Genomic DNA, 26,074 nt, shown 5'->3' on the forward strand with positions numbered 1-26,074 from the left:
GTGTATGCCTTTTTGAGTCACTGATATAATATTTACTGTACAGTGTACAATGTACATGCAAAGCTTCCATGGTATGCATTACCCTATTGGTATTTTGTGAAAATTGTTGGAGAACTGATAGTATAAAATAGAAGCCTGTCATAAAGTACATGTACATGCATTTAGCCACCAGCACAAAATTTTTGAAAAGTGATTATTGATGTTAATGACTATAGTGCAACAAATTCTGGGATAGTCACATTATAGATTGGTAACCCTATTTTGGGAAGCTTTATATTTTCCAATACTGCCACAGATGCCGAGTTTATGATAACAGTCAAACCTCTATACAGCATACCATTTCTTTTCTTTTATGAGTACCGATGTATTCAGGTTAGACAAAGTACAATTATGATGCCATTATTGTACCCTAGATCCGTAACATTGTAGGTCGGATTCCGCGTATTTCACCTGCCGTGTGGTTAATGCACCGATGTATATGGAATAATTTATTCTAGTGTGAATACACAGCTCATTGGGGGTGTGTACTGACAATTCAGATCTGCACTGGGGTGTGTACCCATTCTTGTGGACTCCTTACTCCCATACCTGTGATTGTATGTAAAGAATACCTACAGAATGTGCACCCTCTTCTTTGAGGTTCTATGCACCTGTCTTTGTGCCCTTATGCACCCCATTTAGGCTTTCCCCGGCGATACACAGTATACCTGGTAGCTTCCTACGTCCTATATATACACTCTTTCGTTCTGATCTCTCATGTGTTACATGCAACCTGCAGAACCATGCCTCCTCGCCTCACAGTTTGCAAGGAATTATTCATGCATGTGTAGCACTCCAGTGTGCATTCTCTGAAAGAATCTTTTCATTCTTCTACTGTACATTGCTCGAAGGGACAAGATAGCATAATGTGGTGTGCATTCCTGCTGTGAGCTACTGTTATCTTTGTGCAATACATGCCACTCGCATCAGTGAGTCTGGTTAAGCCATACATATATAACATGCAGTATTTATGGACAAAATAGCTCTGTGTGGTATTATTTCTCATTTTGGATTTAGACAGGGAGGCGGTTTATGTAGTTCTAATGAAAGGAACTTGTAATCTGACATGACCTCTTGGGATAAACCAAAGAATTAGATAAATGAATAAATAACAAAACAAAGCATATTACCCATTTGAACAAGCCCTCAGTATAACAGAGACTCCAACCCAAAGCAACTTCTGATCTGGAGATTCTCCCGCCTGAAACTCCTAGCAAACGGGAGACTCCAAGTTAATGTGTGCGAAGTGCGAAGTTCCTAGGGTTATAGATACTCTCTGGTGCTATCTTAGGCTTATTTTTGCAACATACGATAGCAATAAGTAAGAAATCCTTTCCAACGGGAGACATTGAGCCAGAGCGGGAGAAATTAAATCTCAAACGGGAGAACGGGAGATTTTGCAAAAATGAGTTTTCGGCGGGAGATCTCCCGTCGAAAACGGGAGAGTTGGAGTCTCTGGTATAATTCTATAATTATCAGTCCCACACATGCCCAAGTGTAGTCCCACACATGCCCAAGTATAGTCCCACACATGTATTTCTGTGTTATGTACACTGCAAGAACTAGGTAGATTTATTGTATTCCCTTTCGTTAGCCTAAAACAACACAAAACAGAGCAAAGATATCCCAACCCCAAGATTTCCATCACCTCAATAATCAACATTAAGAGAAAGTTTATCTGATTTTACTGAAAACTTGGTAATCTTTGCTGTACATTGCATGTCAGATCTACAAGAATTGTTCGCAATGGTTGTACAGAGGATTTAAACATAAAAAGTGCAGGGTGAAGAGGGGTGGGGGGGGGGTGGGGAGATATAGTACAAAAGAGGTGCCCAAAGGCTGTCCGTGTGTTCTGATTCAGAAAGGGTAATGTCATAAGGACTAACTGACAGGTGCTTTCTTCATGCAGCTTCCTGTCTGCTTAAAGGGGCACATCATAAAACATTCACTTACTATTACTAGCAGCATAATTGCCAGGTAGTTATACTTGATTTTAATACTTTGAAACTTGCTCTATACAATATGGTGATTATTTCTGGCTGTTTTCATTCTCCTCTTTAGCAGGGTAATCTATCATAGCTATTGCCTAATCAAGGGACTGACATTCATACTCTCTTTTTTATACACTCCTTCCAACAATGTCGTCCTGGTGCTCATGATATATCCACTTCAATTCAGTTAAATCATCATATCGTGTTAGATTTTGCAGTTTAGCATAAGCTAGAGACCCCACATGCCCTGTATGAGAAAGAGGAGATTGTATAAACATATACAGTATAATGTTGCACAGAGAACATACATTGTCCTTGCCTTCTTACTCTATGCCATGGCATACTACGATATTTGACATTTGTCTGGACACTTGCTTTTTAGATGGACAGTAATTGCATTATTTGCCACTGCTGTATGATACTACAGGGTCCAACAGCTGACTAATCTATTCACCTTTTGACCTCATTTATATGAACCTATCTGATATCTGCCATAAACCAAAAGAGTACCTGTACATTGTATACGGTAGTCTCTTAATCTGGGCAACTATTTCTAGTGGCCCAAGTTCTCCTTAATAAGTGGCTGTCTCAGCGAAGTTGCCTGTTTACTGCTTTTTCCCTTATTGTCTGTGGGTGTTCAGCATCTCTCCTCCTAGCTTACTCCTGATGGAAGGTCCTCCGTTGTTGCCATAGTTGCGTGGTCCCAGCTTCAATACATACTTCTTTACATTCCATAGACTCTTCTATGGGTACAGTATGGAATTCTAAAAAAGTATGTTATGGCATGGGATAGAGCTCGAGACGAGGGGTCCACAGCTCCTGGCAAAATGCCTCGGAAGAAAGATGGAGTGATCGGAGAGGTTGTACTGGTTGCCACGGTGATTGAAGACACATGATGATCTTCCACGAACTGCAGCATGACTCTCACATTCATCACTGCCTTTCAGAGGCTTGATGGAATGATGTCAGTGTTAGTGTCATTCATACGGAAAGACTCCAGTCATGGTGATTGAACATACGCTAACTTACACAGCATGACGTAAACCCTTCTCTCCAACTACTACAAATCACTGTTTGGAAGCCTGAAGTGTTGATTGCTTACCTCCTGTGGTGCCTGATAACATGATCGGCTCTGCAGATGTTCCAGCCAGTGACTAACACACTCACCTTCTTTCCCCAGGGTGAATGGAGATAAGCGCAAAACGCCAGACTGTTTTCTCAGTGCCTTAATGTTTCCTCTCCAACGGGCCAGCGTGGAAACAGAAAATCAGTAGAAATGTGGTTGTCCCCTGTGTCAGATTGAGTGTGAAAAGTCAATCACTTTGAGCTGGCTTGAGGGACTTTAACCCAAAAAGTCATAAACTATAAAAGTAGACAAATCTCTGCTGTCATTCCTAGACCTCTGTCAGTCCCCCGACCTACCATGCTACCAGTGAGACATGTTTCAGATTGCTACCGATGTCCCCCATTTTTTTCCAGTTCTGTTTACAATGTATAGTCAAAGTCCTATAGCAAAGGTAAATAAGTGAAGCACTCCCATTGATTTGAAGTTCAAATTTACATTTAGTTGAGTGGATTGGTACGGTGTGATAAGAGAATTCCTGCTGATATGCAGCCTTTGTAGGACGGGTGAAGAGAGGTGAATACAAATTTGTCAACAGATTTGATTAAAGAAATGTAAATGAAAAGTTGTGGCAGGGTGTGTTCTGATTCAGTAGCAAGAAATTTGTGACAAAATTTGCTGTGTAAAGAAATGCATCAACCACTGGAAGCAGTGAAATGAATCAACCAGTTACCAACTTGTAGTAAGGACAAGGTGCAATGAAACAGACTGTAGCAATGCTCAGCGAGGATTGGTGGAAGATTGGTAGCAGTGGTACAAAATTCTTGAGTGTAGATTCTAAATCACAGTAATGCAAAATATTTCTCTAAAATGATTTCAGTCAACTTGCATGAAATCTTTGCTACATGACATTCTATGATGACACCTGTTTTTATCCAGTATAATCCACACTTGTACTCATGTATCAATGTGATGCTTTGAACAAACAAACAAACAAACAAACAAACAAACAGACACTTACCTTGATCAAAGCACTGTTTTATCATCAAAGCAAAGCCGAGCTCTCTGAGATCCCTCCAGTACTGAGTATCAGTATCACCGCCATACCTGGAGTTGGTAGAAGTACTTTGTGTCTTTCATTCCGCACTGTACACCAAAGACGAATTTGCAGTGTTGGAGTGTCTTAGTCCCACCAAGTTACTGGCAGCTTCACACCCAGAGCCTTGTCACTAATCTGGCCAGCACATTCAGAGTGACTAGAGCATATCTCCAGCGAGAGACGAGGAGTGAGCGAGTCTTAACTGATGCACCCTTGCACGTGCCAGCACAGAACTCCGAATGGCAAATCCTAGCTAGAGATCTCCCTTCTTAGAAGGACTCGACGCTGGCCCGTAATGAGAGAGAGAGGGAAATGGCCAGTTAATTTGGCTTGTTGCGATAAGAAGGAGCATCCCGCTTTTTCCTTCTCTTACCTTCTGCAGGGTGCGCACCCTGCCAGCGAGTGTGTGACGCACACGCGCACGTATGCGTCCTTTCGCAAGAGGAGCGACTCATTCACAGTTGTGAGGGGAACTGAGAGCCAACGTGCGGGGCTTTGGGCGGAAGTGGTCGGCTAATTTGGCTTGTCGCGATAAGGACGGGCAGCAGCGTTAGGACTCGCCTCACTCAGCCCATCCGGGGACAAGCGTGCCTACTGTGTTGAGTCTCCTGGCAGAGAGCTGTCTGTGGGGGCGCTCCTCGTCATCGAGAACTCTCGCTCAAGAACCGAGCGGACTGACGTTGTCGATCTGTGAGGGAAGAGAGAGGGGGAGAGAGTGAAAGATTGAAAAGGGGGCCGATGTGAGGTGCTGGAAAGGGGAAGTGACCAGCTAATTTGGCAGGGAGCGATAAGACACACAAGATTGCCGCTTAAACTTCTGTTGACGCTGTCCCATCCCAAGGCCGGACACGGAGTGTCTAATCAGCAGCGTGTAAGGAGAGGGGGAAGAGTTACATACACACGGAGGGGGGTGGATATGTGTCGATGTTATGGAGGGTGGGGGGGGGGGGGGGGGCTAAACGAGGCCTCGCTAATTGATCTTGCTGGTGTTTTGGGGGCTGATTACGCATTCCGGGGAAGCCCAGAAGACGGAGGCTTTCCTGTGTGGTGAAAGCGCTGGGAAATGAGCCGGATCGCTGACTCTTCCTGATGACTACCTTATCTCGGCACCACGCGGTCGAGCCTCCGCAGTCGAGCCTCTCTGATGCCCTCTGCCACCCCTGACCCTCTTGCCGGCAACTTGCCCACAACCTGGAAGCAAGGAGGTGGGGCAGTGTGGCTGCAACACCTGTGTCCCTCCAGATGTCCCAGGGCAGATTGAAGATATTAATCTCTCGGTCATTGAGGAATATCTCTGTCCCATCAGGTAATCTATAAGGGAGAAAAAAAAAATCCAAGATTAGTCAGAGCAACTGGATTAAAAGTTTTGTCATGTTAACTTTTCAAAAAGAGTGTTCATAGGATTAAAACAAACACTGCCTATTTGAGAGTATTAAACAGACGCACAAAAGTCAAAAATTAGACTGCAGGGCTAAAGATGTACTGAATGATTAGCCACTTAAAATCTTCACACTCATCATTACTTTTCTGTTCAAATCATAGGTTTGGCTCTGACGTTTGCATTTGTAGAGATTTTCTCGGTTACAAATGTGCCGCTCTTGCCAAATACATTCCCATATCACACATCACCAAAGGGAAAATTTCATTTCCGAGGGAGTAGGTTTGCTAACTTTCAGAAGTCGAGATCTTTCACTCTGCATGGCATAACGAAATTCCTTTTGGCAAAATGTTTCCCCCCTCTGATTTGCGGAGTTATACGACTTCCTGTAAATCGTCAAAATTTACGGCAAATTCCAACTAAGTCGTCACTGCCTGCGGAGTCCTGTGTTGAGCTGATAAAGCAAAAGGTTTCGTAGCACTGCTGGGGTTTTATGGATGGCACAGGATTTGCATAATTCCCAAAATGGTTGAAACTTGTTGGATTGGATATAGACGAGCACCAAAGTACTAATCTACAAATTCCATGCGTATTGCTTCAGTTGCAAACAGTGCGGGGGTGTAATAAAATGATACACTCTCCAGTACTGTGTCATCTTGATGAACGTAGGTGACCCCCGTCAGATATAAACGATAATACAGTTGATCAAGAAGACTTTAGACATACTTTTTCTTCTTTGTGATTTGATACACTTTTAATCAAGGGTCATTCAAACATGTCAAACGTGCACAATTTAGTGTGTACCAATAATGATCTACATTTTGTCAATTTTCCCCTAACCTAATATCTATTTTCTTTTTTTGTAATCCTGATAGACAAGATGACATAAAGGATAGTAAGAATCAAATTTATGCTTGCCTTATCTGGGCAAGAAGGGCTAGTAAGAATCAAAGTTATGTTTGCCCCATCATGGCAAACAGATTCTTCCTCGAGGGTTTTAGTCTGTGAAATTGACAGGTTCATTCCATTTCTAAGGATTGTGTTCATCCAGGGGGGTGCAGGTATATGTGAGCAGAGCCCAGTAGTGGATATCAAAACACCCCCCTCCTCCTCCCCTTTCTATGCCCAGATAGGGTCTGCTTACTGTAGCCACATGGAAGCTCCTCTCTCACATGTATATCTGTACACTATGGCTTAGTGCTGCCTGGATATACAACATGGCACGGTGGATAAATCATGGTTTTTATCTGCCTGTCTCTCTCATGCCATATGTTCTCCCTCTATCTCTATTTCTGTCTGTCTGTTTGTCTGTCTGTCCGTCTGTCTCTCTCTTTCTCTCTCTATCTATATCTCTATCTCTTTCTATCTGTGGTCTTTAATGGGCTGCACATTGCTGGCTTTTTACAATCAACTGCCAGAATTTTTGCCCCCAAGATATATTCTCATCCGAGCAAAGAAAGATTATTCTGTGAACATATTCCGCGTCTGAACACACACTGCTAATGTGCTTGACTGAGCATGCCATACACAAATGTATAATAAGGAGAATAAATGACTGAATGCCCCTATATTATTTAATGCATGTACTGATGCAGGTGTGCAATACATATTCTACATTAGTGTGCCGTAGCTACACTGTAGCAAAACTGTTATGAGATTCATGATAGTGGTGGGTAGGAAGTATTAGGGATGGAAGTGGATGTTGCGGTGAGTAGGCAAGAAATATGGTTCACCTAATGTCATTACTTCGTAGAATCCTCCTGGTATCTACTGGGTCCTCGGGGCAAAGCCATCTGCCTCACCTTTTCCCCCACAGTCGCAGACAAGTTTGCCCTCTGCAAGAAATGTGGAGATCAGTTTTATTTTCCTAACCAAAGTCTTGCGGGAAGACTAGCATGTGTCTGGCATCTTCCCAAAATACCCAGAGTAGTCTTGTTATCAGGCATGTATTAACAACCATTAACATACCTTTCAGTAACCTGTCTGTAGGCTGTAGACATTTATCCTTGAAAATAATGCAATAATCCAAATGCAGCATGCATCATGACCGCCCCCTCCCCCTTCCCCTCCCCCACCCCCCATAAAAAAAACCCCACAATTTTGCACATGGAAATTATCATAGGTGATTACACATGATAAGTGATAGGCCTATGTAGTCAGATTTTCGGTCTGAATATGTGAGAGTTTGAGTGCTCTTGAAGAAAAGGGTCTTTGCAAGAAAGACTACAGACATACCTGGCATTCTATGAAGTCCATCACATCAGCCGTGTTCAGCCCCTCTGCTTAGACTAGACTACATCCCCACAATCCATCAGCTCATGTAGCCGACAACCCTCTCACAATGCAGAGCACACTAACTCTGTGCTACCCTCCGAATGCATGGCTCGAGGAGCTAAGGGGAACCCTGGTTATCCTTTTTTTTTTCTTTCCCCTTCTTTTTTATTCTCCACCCTCTTTTCTGTCGACGCTATTTTTAGCGCCCTCAGTTGGACGAGATGCTCCATGCAAGCCATATTTAGAAGAAGGAGCTGGAGGTAGAGAGGGAGAAGGGAGGAGAGCGTGAGGTTTGATAGTAGGGCAGATCATTGGGTAGACCGTGTGAATCTGGTGATCACACGGGCAGGCATTACGTGTTGGTGGTGGTGGCGGTTAGTCAGTTGTTCTGTGTCAGGTGCGGTGCATGTCTGTGTGAGAGAAAGATATGGTGAGAAAGCCAGTGAATCGAAGATTAACTGTAATAAGCAACTGTACTCGACTGCTAATGAGGAAACGGCGGGGGGGGGGGGGGGGATGGTCTCCCTACGGAATGAGAATTTTAGTGAACATGTTGCCATTTGAATAAAAAAGAATGACAAGTTCAAGCTTTGGAATTGGTCAAACAGATAGGAAGTATGTATTCCAGATAATCAATTATAGCTCATATCAGCCATATCATGAATCTACTGATATAATTGGAGAGTTTTGATACTTGTGTGCAGGCTTAGGGCCTATATGTTAAAATGGCATGTTCTACTAATCTCAACTAGGACATAAAGTACATCCAGTGGTGTAAAAACAGAGAATCGTTTACAGGAAACAAACATTTCTGACAACATTGTCAATTTTACATGAAATTTGTAAAACAGTCGTGATATTTGTCATACAAGCAAAATTCATCCTCACTCGGCAACAACTGAAAGCATGAATTAATCAATAAAGACGTATTATGAGAAATACAAGATACTGCTTTTGCCACTTTGTATGCACAAAAGTGGCACTGAAATCTAGAGAGAGCAGCAGCCATTTCAATTCTGTCTCTTCTATGTGGCAAAAGCAATAAGGTGAAACCCACTGCTACATCACACTGCTGATATCGTTGCGATATTGCTAAGTAGTGCGAAAACAAAGTGTGACCAATTTCCAAATCGTGCAGTGACAGTGTTGGGATAACAAAACCTTTTTGCAAAATGTAATGTTTGTAATTTCACAAACTTTTACACATGTCGTGTCCCTTGACAAAGCTGTGATGTTTAGAGCCAACCATTGGCACCGAGGGATGCACCATATCTGATTCAATGGTTGTTGGTAAGCAGGCATGGCTAACCCCTGTCACCTCTGCTACCTAAAAGCTACATCCCCCTCCCCCAATCCAGTAAGATCCCAAGAAACCAATCTCAATGGATTTATATATTATAGACAGCAGGTCTCCATCAATGTCCCTTTCCTCATTCTTCCCGGTGACTCTTCTCTCACTGCGGAGAAAAAGAAAGCCCCCACTTAGCCCCCTTTGCCCCCCCCCCCCCCTAGAATGGAGACAAATCTGAGGGAAATTTTCATTTCTTCAGCAAATGCATCCTATTATTAGAGGAAGGGAATAGGTATCAGACCTAAAGCTTTTGTAAAACAGTTGAAACCCACGCAATCAGAAACAGAAAAAAGCAGAGGCAGGTCACAAAGCTATTTGGCTGCATAGATGTAGAAAGGTATGCAGATTATGAATAGACATGTATGAAAGTGAGATTGTGTAGGTGGAGGTATGGCAAGCAGTGGGCAGCTTCACAATTAAACGGAGACATTCCTCAGGCATTGTGCCATGAGACACAGCACGATCCATAGGCTCAGATATTCAGCATGCAAACGTGTGTTTTGGCAGCACTGCCGGGAACAGGTCACATTAGTGTCACTTGATTCCCTTTTGTTATCACCCATCCTCAACACTAAACACAGAAGAGATAGTCTCAACACCCTTACGTAGGAGGAGATTCTCGATCATACTAGCACCTTCTTTTCTTTCCCTGTTCATCTATCGTCTCAGTCATTCTAAACAATAACACAAGACAGTCTGAGGGAAAGAGACTAACAGTCATCGTGGGAACGTTGGTGCTAGTTTCGGAGGAGAACAAGCAAGAAATCAGAGATGGAGACTTTGTGTGCTAGAGGTAGAAGGGAGGTCCATTTTTTTTTAATTTAGTGTTCCCTCCTTTTATGGGGGGGGGGGTAGGAAGGCAGAAAAGACTATAGTATGAGTCACTAGAATGTTGATACACTGGGGTGCCTATTAAATAGGTGATTATGAGAGAGCGAGGGGGGGGGGGGATGGAAAGACTGTTCATAGTGGTCATAACTTCATAGTAATGGGTCTCTGGAATCAGCCCCGCAGTGTCCTACGGTGATTTTGTCAAAATTTGTGCATTGTTCTCCTGTGACCGAAAAAGATGCTGTGAATGCACTGGACTGTTTGCTGTCCACTAGTGACCTGGAATCATTAGACAACCCTCCCAACCCCCTCCAAACCCTCACCTTCAACCCCTTCTCCCAGCCTGGGAGGGCCTCTCTGATGAGGCTACCCATAGTGGGGGGAAGAGAAAGGGGGCATTAAAGATATAAGTTGTGCCAGTTTCACTCCCAATGTATAATAGTTACAGGTTGATTTGATGTGGACATGGATAACACACACACAAAACACACAAACACACACACACATGCACACACACACACACACACATGCACACACATACAAACACATGCACATACTCAAACCCAAACAGAAAGCTAGATGCCTGTGGATGTTTGATAAACTATGCCCACAGTATTTGTCAGTCGTACGTCAAGAGACTGGACTCTCTTTGAGCAGCATTTGTCATCTTTACCAAGAGAGATTTTGATAGTAAACTCCCATTGCAGCACAGTAGTCTTCACAGCTCAAATGCTGTGACAGTAACAAGAACATTTGCTGGTACTCCAGAGTGGACATGGCATGAGAGAGAATGTCTTACCTGCTTGAATAATCAAAGACAGTGCTTGGTACATGTTAACCCAAAGCCTGCCAAGATAGATGAACTGATCTCGTACACGTTAACACCAAGACTCAGCAATCATACAGCACACAGTGAGAGCAGCAATACTCTGATATACTGCAGTGACGAACATTACCTGGTGATTGAACATTAGCTACGAAGAAGAAAGAAAAGTAGGTAGAACTTTTGTGTGTATCAATGGCCGTCCGTCATCTGCGAGCACGTATACCCAGAATGGTTTATCGTTGCAGGAAAAACTTCGCGTTCTGTATGACAAGTTGATCTTAGACACCGCTTGTACACGAGGGGACATCTTCGGCACAAGTGTGTGTGTTTAGTGAGTCCAAGCAGCAACCAACCAGGAACACAACCAACCAAGAGGAGGAGCCCCCAGCACACACGTGGATGACAGGACAAGCCGTATCCCAGGCAGCCAGCCTGTCCCGCATCTCCACGACAGAGAGACGCCTCTAACTACCACCGCTACGGCCTGCCGGCCAAAGAATTGGCCCCTTTGGTCAGCTGGCAAGGACTGATGCCCTCCCGTCTGACCGACTCCACTCCAAGGCCCGAGCCCCGACTGATCCCATAGCCTGCATCACCTCCCTATTTAAGAGAGACCCCCACAGGGTGTCACTCGTTCCTCCCTAAACAACAGCAGCAGCTTTCAACGGTCCGTCACTCACTGGAATCAACCCCCATCACCCTTGGTTACAATCTCTACCCCTGTCAAAGAGAGAGGGGGGAGAGTGGATTAATACCTACCATTTCCCCCCTTCCCCCTCCCCATCACCCTTTCTCCCTTCCCCCATACCCCCCTTTCTCTCCCCCTCAAAGCCCGTCCCAATACCTTGGCATTCGAAGAATGCAGCGACCCGGCTAGCCTATCACATACCCTGCATTCCTCCACATACTCATCGTGTTGCTGAGCCGCACCATGTGCAGAGTACATATAAGGCTAGTTCGTCCGTAAATGCTGACTTACTTTGGGCATGGTAGTCTTTAAACCCATTTCCCTCAAATATATAATTGGGCAGCCGTTTATACGGTCACACACAGACACACAGACACACAGACACACAAGCTCACACATCCACACATACACAGAGTGGAAAATGTGATTATGAAAGCTAAATGTTGTAGAGGCACTGGTAAAATGAGAATTGCAAAGAAATATTATAACACAATGCTTCGATGAAATACAAACAATTATGTCTATGATTTGTGTTGGCAAGAAATATAACTCTGTGCACATTGAAGTACAGCACATGTCCATATCTCCCTCCACGCGTGTATCGTTTCCACACTCTGGAATTCACATGAGAGTGTTTTGCTTTGCAGCTTACGTACAAACAAGTACTGTGTACAGTAAAAAAGGTAGGAAGCATGCTTACCTATGCCCACCACACGTGTAATGCCACATTGAGAAAATACCATGTGTGGTGGGTAGGCAGCATGTATGTAAGAGGGATAGGGAATTGGGGAAGAAAAAAAAAAACCCTTTGCAGCGGCTAAGCCAACCAATCGAAGGTAAGTCGCGGGACAGCATTATCTTAATTCTGCGGAGTGTGCTGATAAAAATGACAGCACCCCCAAGCTCATTTCCTTCGCTGTAATGCAGGGGCAAGCGATATCTCCCAGGCTCTATCTCATCAAGCCACAAGCCGTATTTCGGCGCAACGGCCTGGGGGGAATCTCCGCACGATTCGGAACGGCCCCTGTTTTTTTGTGTGTGTGTGTGTGTGTGTTTGTGTGTATGTGTGTATGTGTGTGAGTGAGAGAGAGTCGTAGAGAGAGCAAATGTTCATAGGTTTTTGTTTACTTAAATGCTGCCCCGTGATTTTCCCATAGCGAGCACTTGATCATCGAAGAACAAGAATCAGTTTGAATAAAGTCAACGCCCTCCTCTATCCATGGGACAATCTCACCCCTTTTCTGTACCTTCGAAACCGAGTAAATGAATGGTCAATTACCCCCCTCCTCCCCCCACCCCTGCAATTGTAGGACATGAGTAATGAATAAGAGTCACTTTCAAAAGACACGAAAAAGACCTCAAATGAATTCTCCCTCCTCCCGGCTAATCTAATTATAATTTTAAATTTAATTGACAACTACAGGACATTCATAAACGTGGCCCATAATCAACCCTCATAGCACACACACTTCTGTGTCCTGTAGATAGGATTCCATCCCCTCCAGTTGCTACCCTACAATCCCCCTCTCCGCTGACTGTGATATCTGCTGAAATCTAATTATTAAAGAACCACAGATTTTGGCATTTTGATTTTCCTGTCCCATTAAGATATCTCAAAGATGTTCAGAGGAATCAAATGGACTCTTATGTTGCTTTTGCCCCCCCCCCAAAAAAAAAAAACAACCCAAACCAAAACAAAACACAAGGTCTATAAAAGGCATTAAAGATATGAATTCTACATACATTATGCCACCATGAAGTAAGATAAAGGGGGGGGGGGGTATATATTTGACCCTGATGACAGAAAATGACCCAGTTCTAGCATATATGTCAGATTTTCATTTTAAGTGACCAGAAAATTTATGTCACAAGCTTTACTACACATTATCATATTTACATGTAGCAAAGATAAGTGACAAAATTGCACAAAAAAACCTTTTGCCATAAAGAAATGCAAAAAACAACTTTTGCTTCAATTTCTAATTGACATTTATTGATTTCTTTGTTTCTTTTTGGTGTTTATTGTGAATAAAAACCAAACTTAACCTTGTAGATATAGTTAATCCCAAGGACCACCAATTATTGTAGAAAATAACTCCAGTATGCTAAGGTAATCACCATCCATCATTCTCTGCCTTTATATTGCAGATTTACAGATATATATAGGAAGCATACAGATAGATGCATACAATGTACCTATCTCTCAAAATAGTAATTTTGAAATACACTTTTTGCTTCCAATATAGGTTTGGAGCCACAACTGCTACTGTGGTAACTACAGAGATAGCAAAAGTGTTGGGAGTTTGTTCAGCTTTGAATAGAATTTACTTTTAATGCAGGACGATGATTTGATGATCTAATTTTCTTTTCTTATTGAATTCATCTAAAATTATGTAAAATGTCAAAGCAGCCTTTTGGAGTATTTTCCATCTGCAGCAAGAAGTGAGATGATAGCCAAAAGCAAATATGAAAGACGAATGCTCATTTCTTCATAGCTATTTAGAATGAATGCGGTACTGCCAAAGTGCCAAATGATGCGAGATGTATTACAAGTGGGAATTTTATGAAAGGCTGACCATGCATCAAAGTCGAGTCTGCTGGATGAAGGTATTATACTATGAGTGGACTTGTATAGCAGAATTAGCACACAGTCTTCTTTTATTGGTGTGAAACCTGACCTAGGAAGTAACCCAAAGTATTAGGAAATCTAAAACAAGGCAGAGGAAGAAAAGTATGGTAGATTAGAAAAGTGCAGAATGATGACCAGAAAAAGTTGAAAGGGCAACTCTAATGGTTGGAATGACCACGACCTTATCCTTTTGTTTGTTTTAAAACAATATGGTAGGAGTGCTGGTATTGTACCCAGTGGCGGATCCAGAGGGGGGCGCACCGGGTGCTCACCCCTCTTTATGTTTTGTTACAACAAAAGAAATAAAAAGGAAAAAATGGGGGGGGGGGGCGTGTGCCCCCCTTAAATTTTGTAAAGGCGCCCCCTTTTACGGAATTCCTGGATCCGCCCCTGGTGTTTGTGACTGATTTATAAATTGATGCATTCTTGACAATAGTTAACCACCTTTACAAAATTTACATGAGAACTTTGTTTGTTGGCATCAAAATGGACCTATGCCTGTTCAGCAGCTCCTTCAATAGCGATAACAGCATCTTCCTAGAGGTCATTGTCTTCTATTGGAAGAGCGCATCATTTATCAATAGATGGACTGACTGATGAGAAGGGCGAGATGTAGAATCGGGAAGATAAATGGCCAGATAGGTAGTCACATGGGCTGAAAGATGGGTGGATAGATTGATGGGAAGGTGGGCAAGAGGATTTAGGGATGGAGAGACTGGAAGATAGGATCCAAGGAGCGTTATGGGAGATGGAAGGAGCATGTAACATCACTAGGTATGGGAAGACGGAGGATGCAACATGAGAAGAGACGAAGAAGCTGCCAGTCGACTGATGTGGATGTACTTCTATATTTAGGAGGTGGAGACGGATGGGGATGAGCTGGGCCTGGTATTGACGCAAACAAAAGTCGTTTGACTCCGACACATCCTACGCGTGACCCCGAGAGATAACTCCATTAATCCAGATACAGCCATAACTGACCATCCCAATTAACCCCTGAAAATGGCCCAACCGTCAGAGTGATGGGCGTAGCATCGCTCCAGGAATGCCGTCCCCCCTGGTCCCGCCCCCTTTGCATATGTCCAACATCCTCCAGTGAGGCATGTGCATCTTTGAGCTTTTATTGCTAGCCTTTCTTCAAGGCCGAGTATGGGTGGTTCTTATATCCCTCTATTATTGATTGATAAATACAAAATACAAGAAATTAAATTTAATATGAAAATGAGTATATAAGATATAAAGCATTCACTTTATGCTTATCTAAGGGTATGAGAGGCTAGAATAAATTCATGTAAGATGTAATTTATGCGTTGTCCCTTGATGATTGAAGACTGCATATTGACATTATACTATCCAACAGACTTCTTATGATAGATAAATGCATGCCGTCCTTGAATCAAGGCTAACTGGCTATTAGTTTATAGGGCTGTGAACTCATGTGCTAGCTGGCTGAATGTTAATTATATTGATACATTGAGAAGGGCAGTGCACGCAAATCATGTTTTATAACCACAGATGTGTGTGTGTGTGGGGGGGGGGGGAGCTGTGTCTTAGATCTGATATCTCTTATAGTATAAAGCAACTAGAGACAAAAATGTCCCATTTTGGGTTGTCCGAATTTGTACTAGATATTAATTGGTCAAGTTCCGTATGCTTAAAATAGAAAATTCCATATAATATCACAAGATCATGCAATAGTTCGAAGGAAATAAGTCATAATGTGAGATCAAGGGCTGCTTGGGAGAATTTGATGTCCCTACTAACTTGTGTGACTCTAGAAAAAAGGAACATTATGTATTACTTTGTGTACACATGAGGTTTTATCAAATGAGGAACATAAAAAATATATGACAGCAATAACCCCATTGATTTGATGGCTGCTGTCAAGGCAACAATATTATCTCACACTCCCCATACAGACACCAAGAGGAAGGGGGTGGGGTGGGGTGGGAACCAGGGAGACTGAGACCTTGGGTCATGTATGTTGATGCTACAGATATGATCACATTACACCCTGATGATACGTGGGGGTGTGTGGGGGACAGATGCGGGTTAGTAATATCAAGTCACTTCAACCGAACAATCCATTAGATTGAACATAATCTCATTACAGGCAAGCAGACATATGCACCAGCAATTCCTTTCACCCCCCCCCCCCCATAGACCAAAGCCCCCTCCCCCGTACCCTCTCTCTCCTCCCCTCACAGTCTTTATACCCCTCCCCCCTCCCCACCCTGACAAAAATGTTAATACTGCAATGCCATGCTTTTCATCTGTGGTATGAAGAAATGTACATGGCATGAGTGTGTATGTTTCCCCATTTTCTCCCAGATTAACTACCAGCACTCCATGGAATGTTGTGCATGAGGCCTGGGTTCACAGTGACTTCAAGAGCTGTTAGTTGTAATGGGGCTGAGAGAAATGCGCCTTGCTGTTCACTTATCATCATCACCATTGTCTAGGGCAGAGAGGGATGTTTAAAGGAATGATATGATTTCGTTTGAGATGGAACTTTAGGTTTCTAACATTTTTGCGAGATAATTAGAAACCATGTATGAAATATTAAAGAGCATACAAGTCTAAAAGGAATTTACAGAAAGGTTATTTGATGAAAATTGGTCTTGAAATGGCTGCAATATCCAAAAACAAAGTAAAACAGAAGGGTCCTAATAAAAGGTATATCCCACCTTTAATTAGGATCAATTTGTGCTGGATATCTCAGGCATTTCAAAACTGATTTTCATCAAATAAACTTTGAATTCCTCTTAGAATTGTATACTCTTTAATATCTCATAAGAGGTGTCTCATTATCTCACACAAAAAAGTTAGAAACCTGAAGCCCCATCTCAACTAAAACTACACCATCCCTTTAAAGCAACGTTCCTGGTTTCCGAAACAGGAGGTGTGGATGGAGTGTAAATGAGGAGCAGAGTGGAGTGGCCTTCCTGGAATCTTTGCTCTCATCAAATATTAAAATGTTGAAATTGAACACCAGAGTTGGTGAATGAAGTACCCATTCAGTTCATTCAGCGAGATGTTGTTGAGTGGCATACAACCATTGATTGATTTCACATCAAGTGATCAAAGGAAACGAGCATACAGAACAATTATAGGGCACACACACACACACACACACACACACACACACACACACACACACATATTAAAGATAGCTGCCATACCCTCAAAAGAAATCTCTCAAGGTGCTCCTGATTTCTGAGATATTCTGTATAAATTTGAATTTTAAAGAAATCTAATGACTACACTGAATGACAAAGTTTCTTGCAGTCTTCATAACTATTCTTCCTTAAAAAAGTTTCTACCATCCATCCAAAAAATAAATAAATAAATAAAAGATGATGTGTGTTACTATTGTGTGCTATAGAGGGGATTGATATAGAATCTGTAATTGATGATCAGTTTTCTTTGGTACACAAATGAGAGAGAATCATGGATAGATAGAGACAGAGAAATATACAGACAAAAAGAGAAATATACAGAGAGAACAAAAAGAAAAATATACAGAGAGAAGAGAAATATATAGAAAAAAGAGAAATATATAAAGAAAAGAGAAATATATGGAAAAAAAAGAGAAATATATAGAAAAAAAGAAATATGTATAAAGATAGCTTGACAATTGGTGTCCTAGAGGTAGATAGTGGGGGGGGGGGGGGGGGGTTAGAAGCAGAGAGAAAGAGAGAGGGAGGGGTGAAGGTGAAAGGGGGAAGGAATAGAGAAAGAAGGAGAAGGAGATGGGAAATGAGAAATGAGGAATGGTATAGACAAAGACAGGAGTGTACTAGAGAAGACATCAGCAGCGCTATGCATCCCATCCTGTGATTGATGGAGAAGAGCAGCCTTGAAATAAGACTAGGCAAAGGGAGCTCATCTCAAGCAGGCAGTACATTTTGGGGCACAGATGTGTGCTTGTCACATTACAATGTGCCTACACGTCTGCCGCATTCTAGTGCAGACGTATTAGGAATTCCAGGCATACCTCGGACGCATGTCTCAATCACAACTTCCTCCTTTGCTTTATAGCAACAGTATGTGTGTGTGTGTGTGTATGTGTGTGTGTGATGTATTTCACAGGGGTTTGTTTTCTTACGCAATCGCCAGCCTGTTTGTTCTTTCCGCGAGTACCAGTAATCACTATGCACTGCGCCGTCATCACACAGCACACTTCTCCTGCCCCGACACTTCTTACCTTAAATGGGATGTGTCTGAACAAGAAATATGCCTAGGTTTTTAATAAGAAATATAATTATGTATGATTAGATCAAGAAATGTCAGGAGTAGGGTCGCAAATGTCAAATCAAGTGCTGTACATCATTTTTTGTGTGTACATTGTTGTATCATGTGAGAAGCAAGAACAAGAACTCAACCCATATGGGAGAGCAGTTATATATTTGTAGCTCGGTCTTCTCTGAGCTAATGATTGCAAGAAAAGAGTTTCAAGTTGTCATTGAAGAGATAAATTACAATTGATCAAAAAAGAAAAAGTTGATTCCTTTAGAGTATCCTCGCCTCAGAACCCTTTCTTGATATGACACTGGAGAGGGCCCAAAGCTCGCGTTTGATGCACCAGTGAAAGTCGCTATCAGCACCCAGAACCCCGCAGAGCTTACCAATGTACACAGTGCACCGCAGCATGAATGATAGGCAACACTTCTGCTAGCCTTACTTCAATGCACTTACCCCTTTTTTGTCGGTTTCTCCTAATACAAGTGAATCAAGTTTACACAGGAAGACGTATGGAGTATTGTCAACTATTCCCTACTGATGTTTCCTCCTCCCCTGATTAGTTACTGGCAGTAAATATTGTCATTAACTATTCCTGCGTATTACCCAGGAAACAGTCCCCACCCCCCTCTCCCTCCAATTGAAGCACTTATCAATATAGGGAGAAAAATTATATTTCCCTTCAGACTAGAAATAAGACTATTCACACTTGGATGATAGAAGCTGATAGTCTATGATGCAGTCATGAGCTTTGCCTTAACTCTTCCCATGCCAATGAGCCAAATGTGTACAAATTTCACACACTTGTACCTATGGACAGGAAATAAATGTAGCACACAAGGGTTAAGTAAGAGAGGGGAAGAGCCCCCTCTCTTTTCATCTGTCTGGGTAAGATGTCAACTGTCCTCTCAAACTTTCTGGGGAATATCTCCATGGTGACGGGAGAAAAATGGAATAACATCCCAAGCTGATTATTTCCGGGCAATGTCTGCCAAATAATGGACAAGTGAAAAAGCCTTCTTAGTGCTTCCTGATATTACAGTGATAGGAGGGAGCTTTGTCAACCACATTTATGGAGAAAAATTGCTTCATTAGACCCAAATATTGACCATTTGTTAGCCCACAGAGCAACAGCATGACACCACTTCCTTCAGAAAAAAAACCCCAACAACCTTGTTAGATTAGGGGGGGGGGGGGGGTTAAGAATATCCCATAAAATTTCAGAGGGATTGGATAGAAATACAAGTTATTTTTGTGGTAGCATGAACATGAACCCATTCTTTTCTTCTTCAGCTCAGGAGCATGCCAGTACTTTCCCTGAACTTTGTCGAGCAATTTGAAGCCATTTGTAGCACTATGGCTAAGATGTCATATTGTTTGTATGGCGCTGGTAATGACAGAGCCAATCCACCATCACACGCAAGTCCTCTTGTGATTTGTGTAACCTTGAATTCACAATGCACACTATGCGTGCAGTTGTTGGCAATTCAAGACAGAAAAAAAAACCCACCTTAATTGCACCTGAAGTAGACATGCTGGAATGAGAGATTGTAGAAAGTATCTCCAAGAGAAAAAAAGATTGAAATAGACTGTCATCGAAAAGCCACAGGACGAGTTGTTGGTTTAAAATGAAGACCCTTCTGCCATCCACATGCCAGCTACGTTGTAGGTGTGTGGAAGTATTGAGGCATAAGATACAGTCCAGTCCTAACCCAATTGCTGATTAAGGTAGCCGTATCACTAATTCGTCAGCTAAGTGTGCTTAGTATTCAGTGATTAAAGGGAGGAAGAAATGAGAGATAAAACAGGAGCGTGGCGCATTGCATAGTTCTACACTGAGCAGTGCTATCTTCCTCAGACGGGCAAATTACACCGCGGGGAATTTCGCCTCGCGCAAACGTTGTAAGTGTTAATGTTTTGGCGAGATTAATAAAGCAGTGCCTCGGGTGGAGGGTCTGCCGTGGCATGCTTGCCTCGATTCATCCTTATCTCGCGAGGGGTGAGTCCCTGAACGCCTGGATTGCTGGTGGCTTGTGGCCGGTCGATAGGTGTAGGCCGCTGATTAGGTCTAATCATCGCATTACCGGGATGCTTGGTGATATGTTGATAAATATATCAATATGATTACTGGTCCCATATCATTCTCTACACCTTACGCTACTTCTTTCTCTCTTTCTCTCCCTCCCACTCTCTCTTTTTGCCAATCTATTTTAACCTGTCCACATATTATACTGTCTCTCTCTCTCTCCCACTCCCTCTCTCCGATTGCGCTTATATATATTATCTCTCTCTTTTTTTTCTCCCTGTGTATACCTCTAACAAGAAAGTCCACTTGAAGATTCATCTTCAGTTATCAAGTCAATTGAGCATTAAAATCTGACCCAATTTCAGTCTGTGCATTCATAAATAAAAAATGCAGTACTTTCCCTTTTCCCCCTTACTCTTTTGCCACTTATTTGAGGCTATTCATGCGAGACTACCTATAGCATCATTACTACAGTAGTACACTTGTATTCTGTGAGGTGGGTGGTAACTGATGAATGTAGTCTCAACTCAATGCATTTTTCCTGTCAAAAGGTTTAGGCTTAGGTCTTAGCCATTTGGAACAATGAAGAAGTGTTATTGTTTTATTCTTTTCAAAAGTCTTGATCATATGTATCATACTGAGACAGATCTTTGGTAATACATTTCATCCTTTCACTGTCAGTTGTGTGGGGCACATAACTTGGTGAATATGATTTAAAATCTTTGGACACTTTGACAATAGACTAAGCACTTGTGGAAACGAGAGGTAAATACATATCATAACACTACCCTGACTTTTGATTTAAATCTTTCTGCTTCGATGCATCTTGAATGTTGTCCATATTATGCAATTGTGAGGTATGAGAATGCATACGAAAGACGCTCTCTCTCTCTCTTAATCTGCAGTCGGCAAAAGTCTGCAGAGTATTAAAAGTGTAGGTAGGGATGACAGCGAGAATCCATCCTTATTAAAGACCTGGTACAGTGTAGCTTGAGGAGATGTGGGTGGCCTGATTGATTCTATTGTCATTCGCTAACCACATGGGTACATTCGAAAAACCACAAACAGCGCCCATCAGCACTAATGAGTATCAAGTATCAAAGAATATACTCCTCGATAACTTTTGACTCCGGTCCAGATTCTTTGGCCCTATGTATACTTACAAGAGTACATAGAGATCAGCAATATATCAAGCTGTACAGAATTTGTTGCAGGGATTCATGAATATTCATGACCTGGGCCGGCCTTCCCTCTCCACGGTATCCCCACACTACTGGATCTTTCAGAGTATCTGTGCTTGCCACTGCATGTGGTTTGATTAAGAGTTTCCCAGCTCCGTGCATGGTTGTGTGTACCCGGCCGATATCATCAACCCCCATTAATCAGAGACGGGAGAATGTGGAAGGGGTTCAGGGAAAGTGACGGTAGGGGATTGAGAAAGAGATACCCCCAATTTACCCATATTTGCTTTTTCTTGTACACACACACATTTTCCTCTTTCGCATGGTGGGGGATGGGAGAGAATGGGGCTCTTGAAGATTCTACCCCCCCCCCCCATGACTTTGGCTCAGGTGCAGAAAAAGATCAAACTGGTGTTACCAGGGGAGAAACAAGGGGTATGTGACAAGGGGGAAATCCTTCCTTCTCTACCCCTTCCCATCCTGTCTCCTTGACAGCTCTCTCTACACTCTCTTTGATTCATTATGAGACATTTGAATGTGATACATCAAGATCTCCATTTCTCAGAGAAGATCTCCCACTGGGGGACTAAGAGGGAATGGGAGGGGGGGGGGGCGTGTTGGAATGGCAGAGTCTTTGGATCCTATCCCCATCCCCTCTCCTTTATTCTCATCTCAATTTCTGCCCTCCATCCCCCTCTTCCATTCCCCGCTTACATCACTCCCTCTCTCCTCCCGCATCCATCACAAACTCCTCCATCCTGCCCCATCTCTTTTCCCTGCACCCAGACAGAGATGAGGGGACATTTCCGTTACACATAAATCTGTGCCAGTCGAGTACCTTACCCTGGTGCTAGCACCCTCCTCACACAGAGAGCTCCCAAATCAAAGATGTATTGCCATGGAAACAGGTTGCCAAGGAAACCATGGTGGTAAAGGCATCATCAGGAGCACTTTTACCCAGCTCTGCATATCTTTCTCTTGGATGAATTTGAAAAACAAAAACAGTCTTTGTCTACTGTCAGCCTAAATCTACTTTTTAAAGCAGGAGCTGGGGAGGATTCATAAACACTCATCTTACCCTCCCTCTCTTTAAAACTTTCATTGTCCTAAAACTTCCTACATCTCATTCCATTACAGACTTACTAGAAAATCCAAATTCTGGAACTATTCAGACACATAAATACAGTGTGCTTTTGGAGTAGTGCATCCAATTACACTAACTTGATTTCAATTCAATCCTGATATTAGCACTGTATGTTTCTATGTTCACACTAAGAAGATTCACAGAGGTCCATAAAGACACACTTCTGTTCTGTTATCTGCTTGGTGAATCTTCAAATTGTTTGCCACAAACAATTTTAGTCCCCCTGAAAATAACATGACCAAAATTATACAGCCTCTGGATTGGATTTATTTTGCGGAGGACTTTGCACGAGTTCATCAATTGTTGGACTAGTTATTATCAGCCCAGTTCTCACATACTTGCATTTTGGGGATTTAGTTTGTCCCCTCATATTTGTTATGATGGGTTTGGTGTGGCAAGAGGATAAGACCAAAAATGTATGATTTATGTGAAAGAGCCAAACCTTCACTGAACATATCTCTGATCATCATTTGTGTACATGTGTGTTGTTGTTTTTTTTTGTAGTTTTTTTTTTTTTTTAACAAATATTTCCTTCCCTTTCCATTTTCATATGTTGCCTTAAAGCATAAATAAGCAATAAGTTGTTTGTTATGCCAAGGCCCTGTTATTGTGTTCAGTAATGTTGTATAAAACATCTTGTTAATGCAGCCTGTATGTAGAATGTACACTGTAAGAGGTTTAGCAACAATTTTATGCATGAGCCTCAGTGGTAATATACATTGTATAGAAGACAGTCGTACACATTGAACTGTGTAGTCCCACTGGGTTACCAGCACTTGTCTTCATGCCAGCGTCATTAATTGCCTACCCTCATATCTCTGCTTTCTGCTGGCGTTACACTGTCAGAATGCACAGGTTTGCATTATAGATGCTACCCTGCGATTCTTGAGCTGTACTGGGGGTGGTTTGTATGAGTGCAGCACTACAACCAGCATAAAATGCTATTGTACCCTCTTTTCCCTATACTGTTGTACGATGATTGTGTAAGCTCCTATCAGAATGTCAGTGCTGTTTAAGGCACACCGCAAGTACTCCGTGAAGGACATATCTAGGGTACCAACTTTCCTGCAAGAATGACCTGCACCGTATCAAGCAGAAATTCCACAGGCCGACTTGCTAGAAATAAATGTTACTGTTTCTTTCCAATTTCAGAAAGACTGCAGCTGGAATTTGGCCATATTTTTCCCAAAATTGCTTTTACCCCCCCCCTTTCCATTCCCGACTCCCCATACTACAGACTCTTGTTGATCTACGCATACCAAGGGGTCAAGCTAGGACACATACTCTCACACACTCTCTGCTGGAAAAAAAAAAGGGAAATTATAATGAGTGCAAAGGCCTGTTGTTAACAACTTTCCACAGGAAGTAGAGCAAGAATTAAACAGCTTGTTTGCAGTCATGGCAGGTCTATCAGAGTGGCTCTATTTGGAGTCAGACTAGCACATTGCCTATATCTGATCAATCTTCCCTTAGTGCCGCCATCTTGATCATACTATATCTTTGATCATATGTCTATAGGCCTTTATAATTCTTCAATTACCTTGAGATCCCTCCATTCAATTTGTGTCACTTTTGTGAAGGAAAGGACAGCCTAATTCTTCCACTGCCCATCTCTTGTTTTAACCATTTTTGATCAGTTTCATTTAATATAGCACTTCCTACATACTAAAGTAAGTGATTTTTAACTTGTAAACCTTTCAGGAGTGGTTTGATTATATTTCTGATGGGGATGTCTCGTCCATCTATCTCAGAGAGCAGGGTTTTGCAAAGACTACAATTTGTTATCGTGGTAACCCATAAATGTACTGGGGCATTAACATCCGTGTTCACTTCAATTACAAATTACTTACTGTCAATATCCATTTCCGTATTTTTCCCCCTCATTTTCTCGCATGACGATTAACTTATCTTGATGTCTCAATAGACATCTTAAGGGGTGATTCATGATTTACAGCAGGAAGCGTTGTAAATATGTAGGGTCAAAATTGGACACGTAATCTGCCCCCACGAAAGAGTCACCATTTAGGCACAGTCTTGCTGGTTGATTACGTTTCCATGGAAACTGCTTCTGATGGTCAAGCAGACCTTCCTGTAATCAGGAGTTTTGAAGAGTGGACATAGGTGCTACTGATTAGGAGATCTAGGCGGGGTTCTTGGATACTTACCCCCTGGACAATTACTCCAGACCCTTTCCCTGACCTTAACCCTGAACCTTATCATAACCTTCACCTGAATTCTAACCCTAACTCTAACCCATACCCTAATCTTTACTATAAACCTTATCACTAACCAGCATGGGGGGGGGGGGGGGAGATTGCCCCGACACGCTGGGCGGGCGGGGGGGGGGGGGGGGGGGGGTAGGGGGTTAAAGATTTGTTTTTCCTTGGGAGAGAAATGGATGAGATGTTATGGTGGGGATTTTATTCACCCCCTCATTGAAGCACACTCTCTCATATTTTCAGTATAACTAGTCCAAGTATGCCCAAAATCCCAGACAAGTTAGTTTCACAACTGTGCCAAGCTCTATCGAAACCATTCAAACCCCTTGAAAAAGAAAGACAGAAAAAAAGAGAGAAAAAGATGCTGATGGAGTTCAGCTTCAAAGCTTTTCACTCATCTGAATGCCGAGCTGAAGAAAAAAAATAATGTAGCTCACAAAAGGGTCTTTATTCCGCGCCCCTGCACCCCAGTCTTGTAGCGTTCGAAGGTCAGGTGCCTTAACAACGAAGCAAGTAATAGAGAGTTCACCTCTAAGCCTCTGGCCTGCCAAAGGAATGAGAAATCTTACCAAGTTCAGGGTGAGTACTATGCTTAGAATTCACTCCTTCAGCTAGTTATCTCGTTTGGGATTCAGAGGTAAGCCTCTTTCAGTGAGGGTGTCTATTTCAATCCAACAATGTTTGAGCCTCGGTCAGTTATAATGTGACATGTTCATAATGAGTCCCTTTAAAGCATGATTGGACTCCATGTGCAAGGTGACATTCATATACGGAGGACATCCTCCAAACAGTTTTGATACATGTTTCATCACAAGATGCATTCACTTTGGAATTAATATTGTATTAACCTGTTGAGGACGAGTCCTGAGTGTACTCGGGCAGGTGTCTATGGGAAATGCACAATATTGTAGCAAAATCAGTCCATCCTCAATGGGTTAATATGAATTCATCTGCTTTGTACCCTGATGTATAGAAAATTATGTAACAGTGCAGTGGTCATGGTTTTTAGGTCCTTGTTATAACAAGGATCCCTTGCACAAGATTTCCTTCTCGTTTTCATCTGAGAAAAAGAAAAGATGAAATCTAATGAAGA

At 42.4% G+C, this 26,074-nt stretch overlaps 2 protein-coding genes across 2 annotated transcripts in view; one reads left to right on the forward strand and one right to left on the reverse strand.

The window, feature by feature from the left end:
* LOC140233696 (E3 ubiquitin-protein ligase MIB1-like) overlaps positions 1–26,074 on the forward strand; it is a 346,055-nt gene that overhangs the window by 234,150 nt on the left and 85,831 nt on the right. The window lies entirely within an intron of this gene.
* Positions 11,330–26,074, reverse strand: part of LOC140234389 (uncharacterized) — a 35,832-nt gene continuing 21,087 nt past the window's right edge. The window contains exon 4 of the mRNA XM_072314440.1: positions 11,330–11,452. Coding sequence (XP_072170541.1) covers positions 11,330–11,452 — 123 coding nt within the window. The remainder of the gene's footprint in view (positions 11,453–26,074) is intronic.

The sequence above is a fragment of the Diadema setosum genome, chromosome 10 (genome assembly GCF_964275005.1).
Source record: "Diadema setosum chromosome 10, eeDiaSeto1, whole genome shotgun sequence".
Lineage (NCBI taxonomy): Eukaryota > Metazoa > Echinodermata > Echinoidea > Diadematoida > Diadematidae > Diadema > Diadema setosum.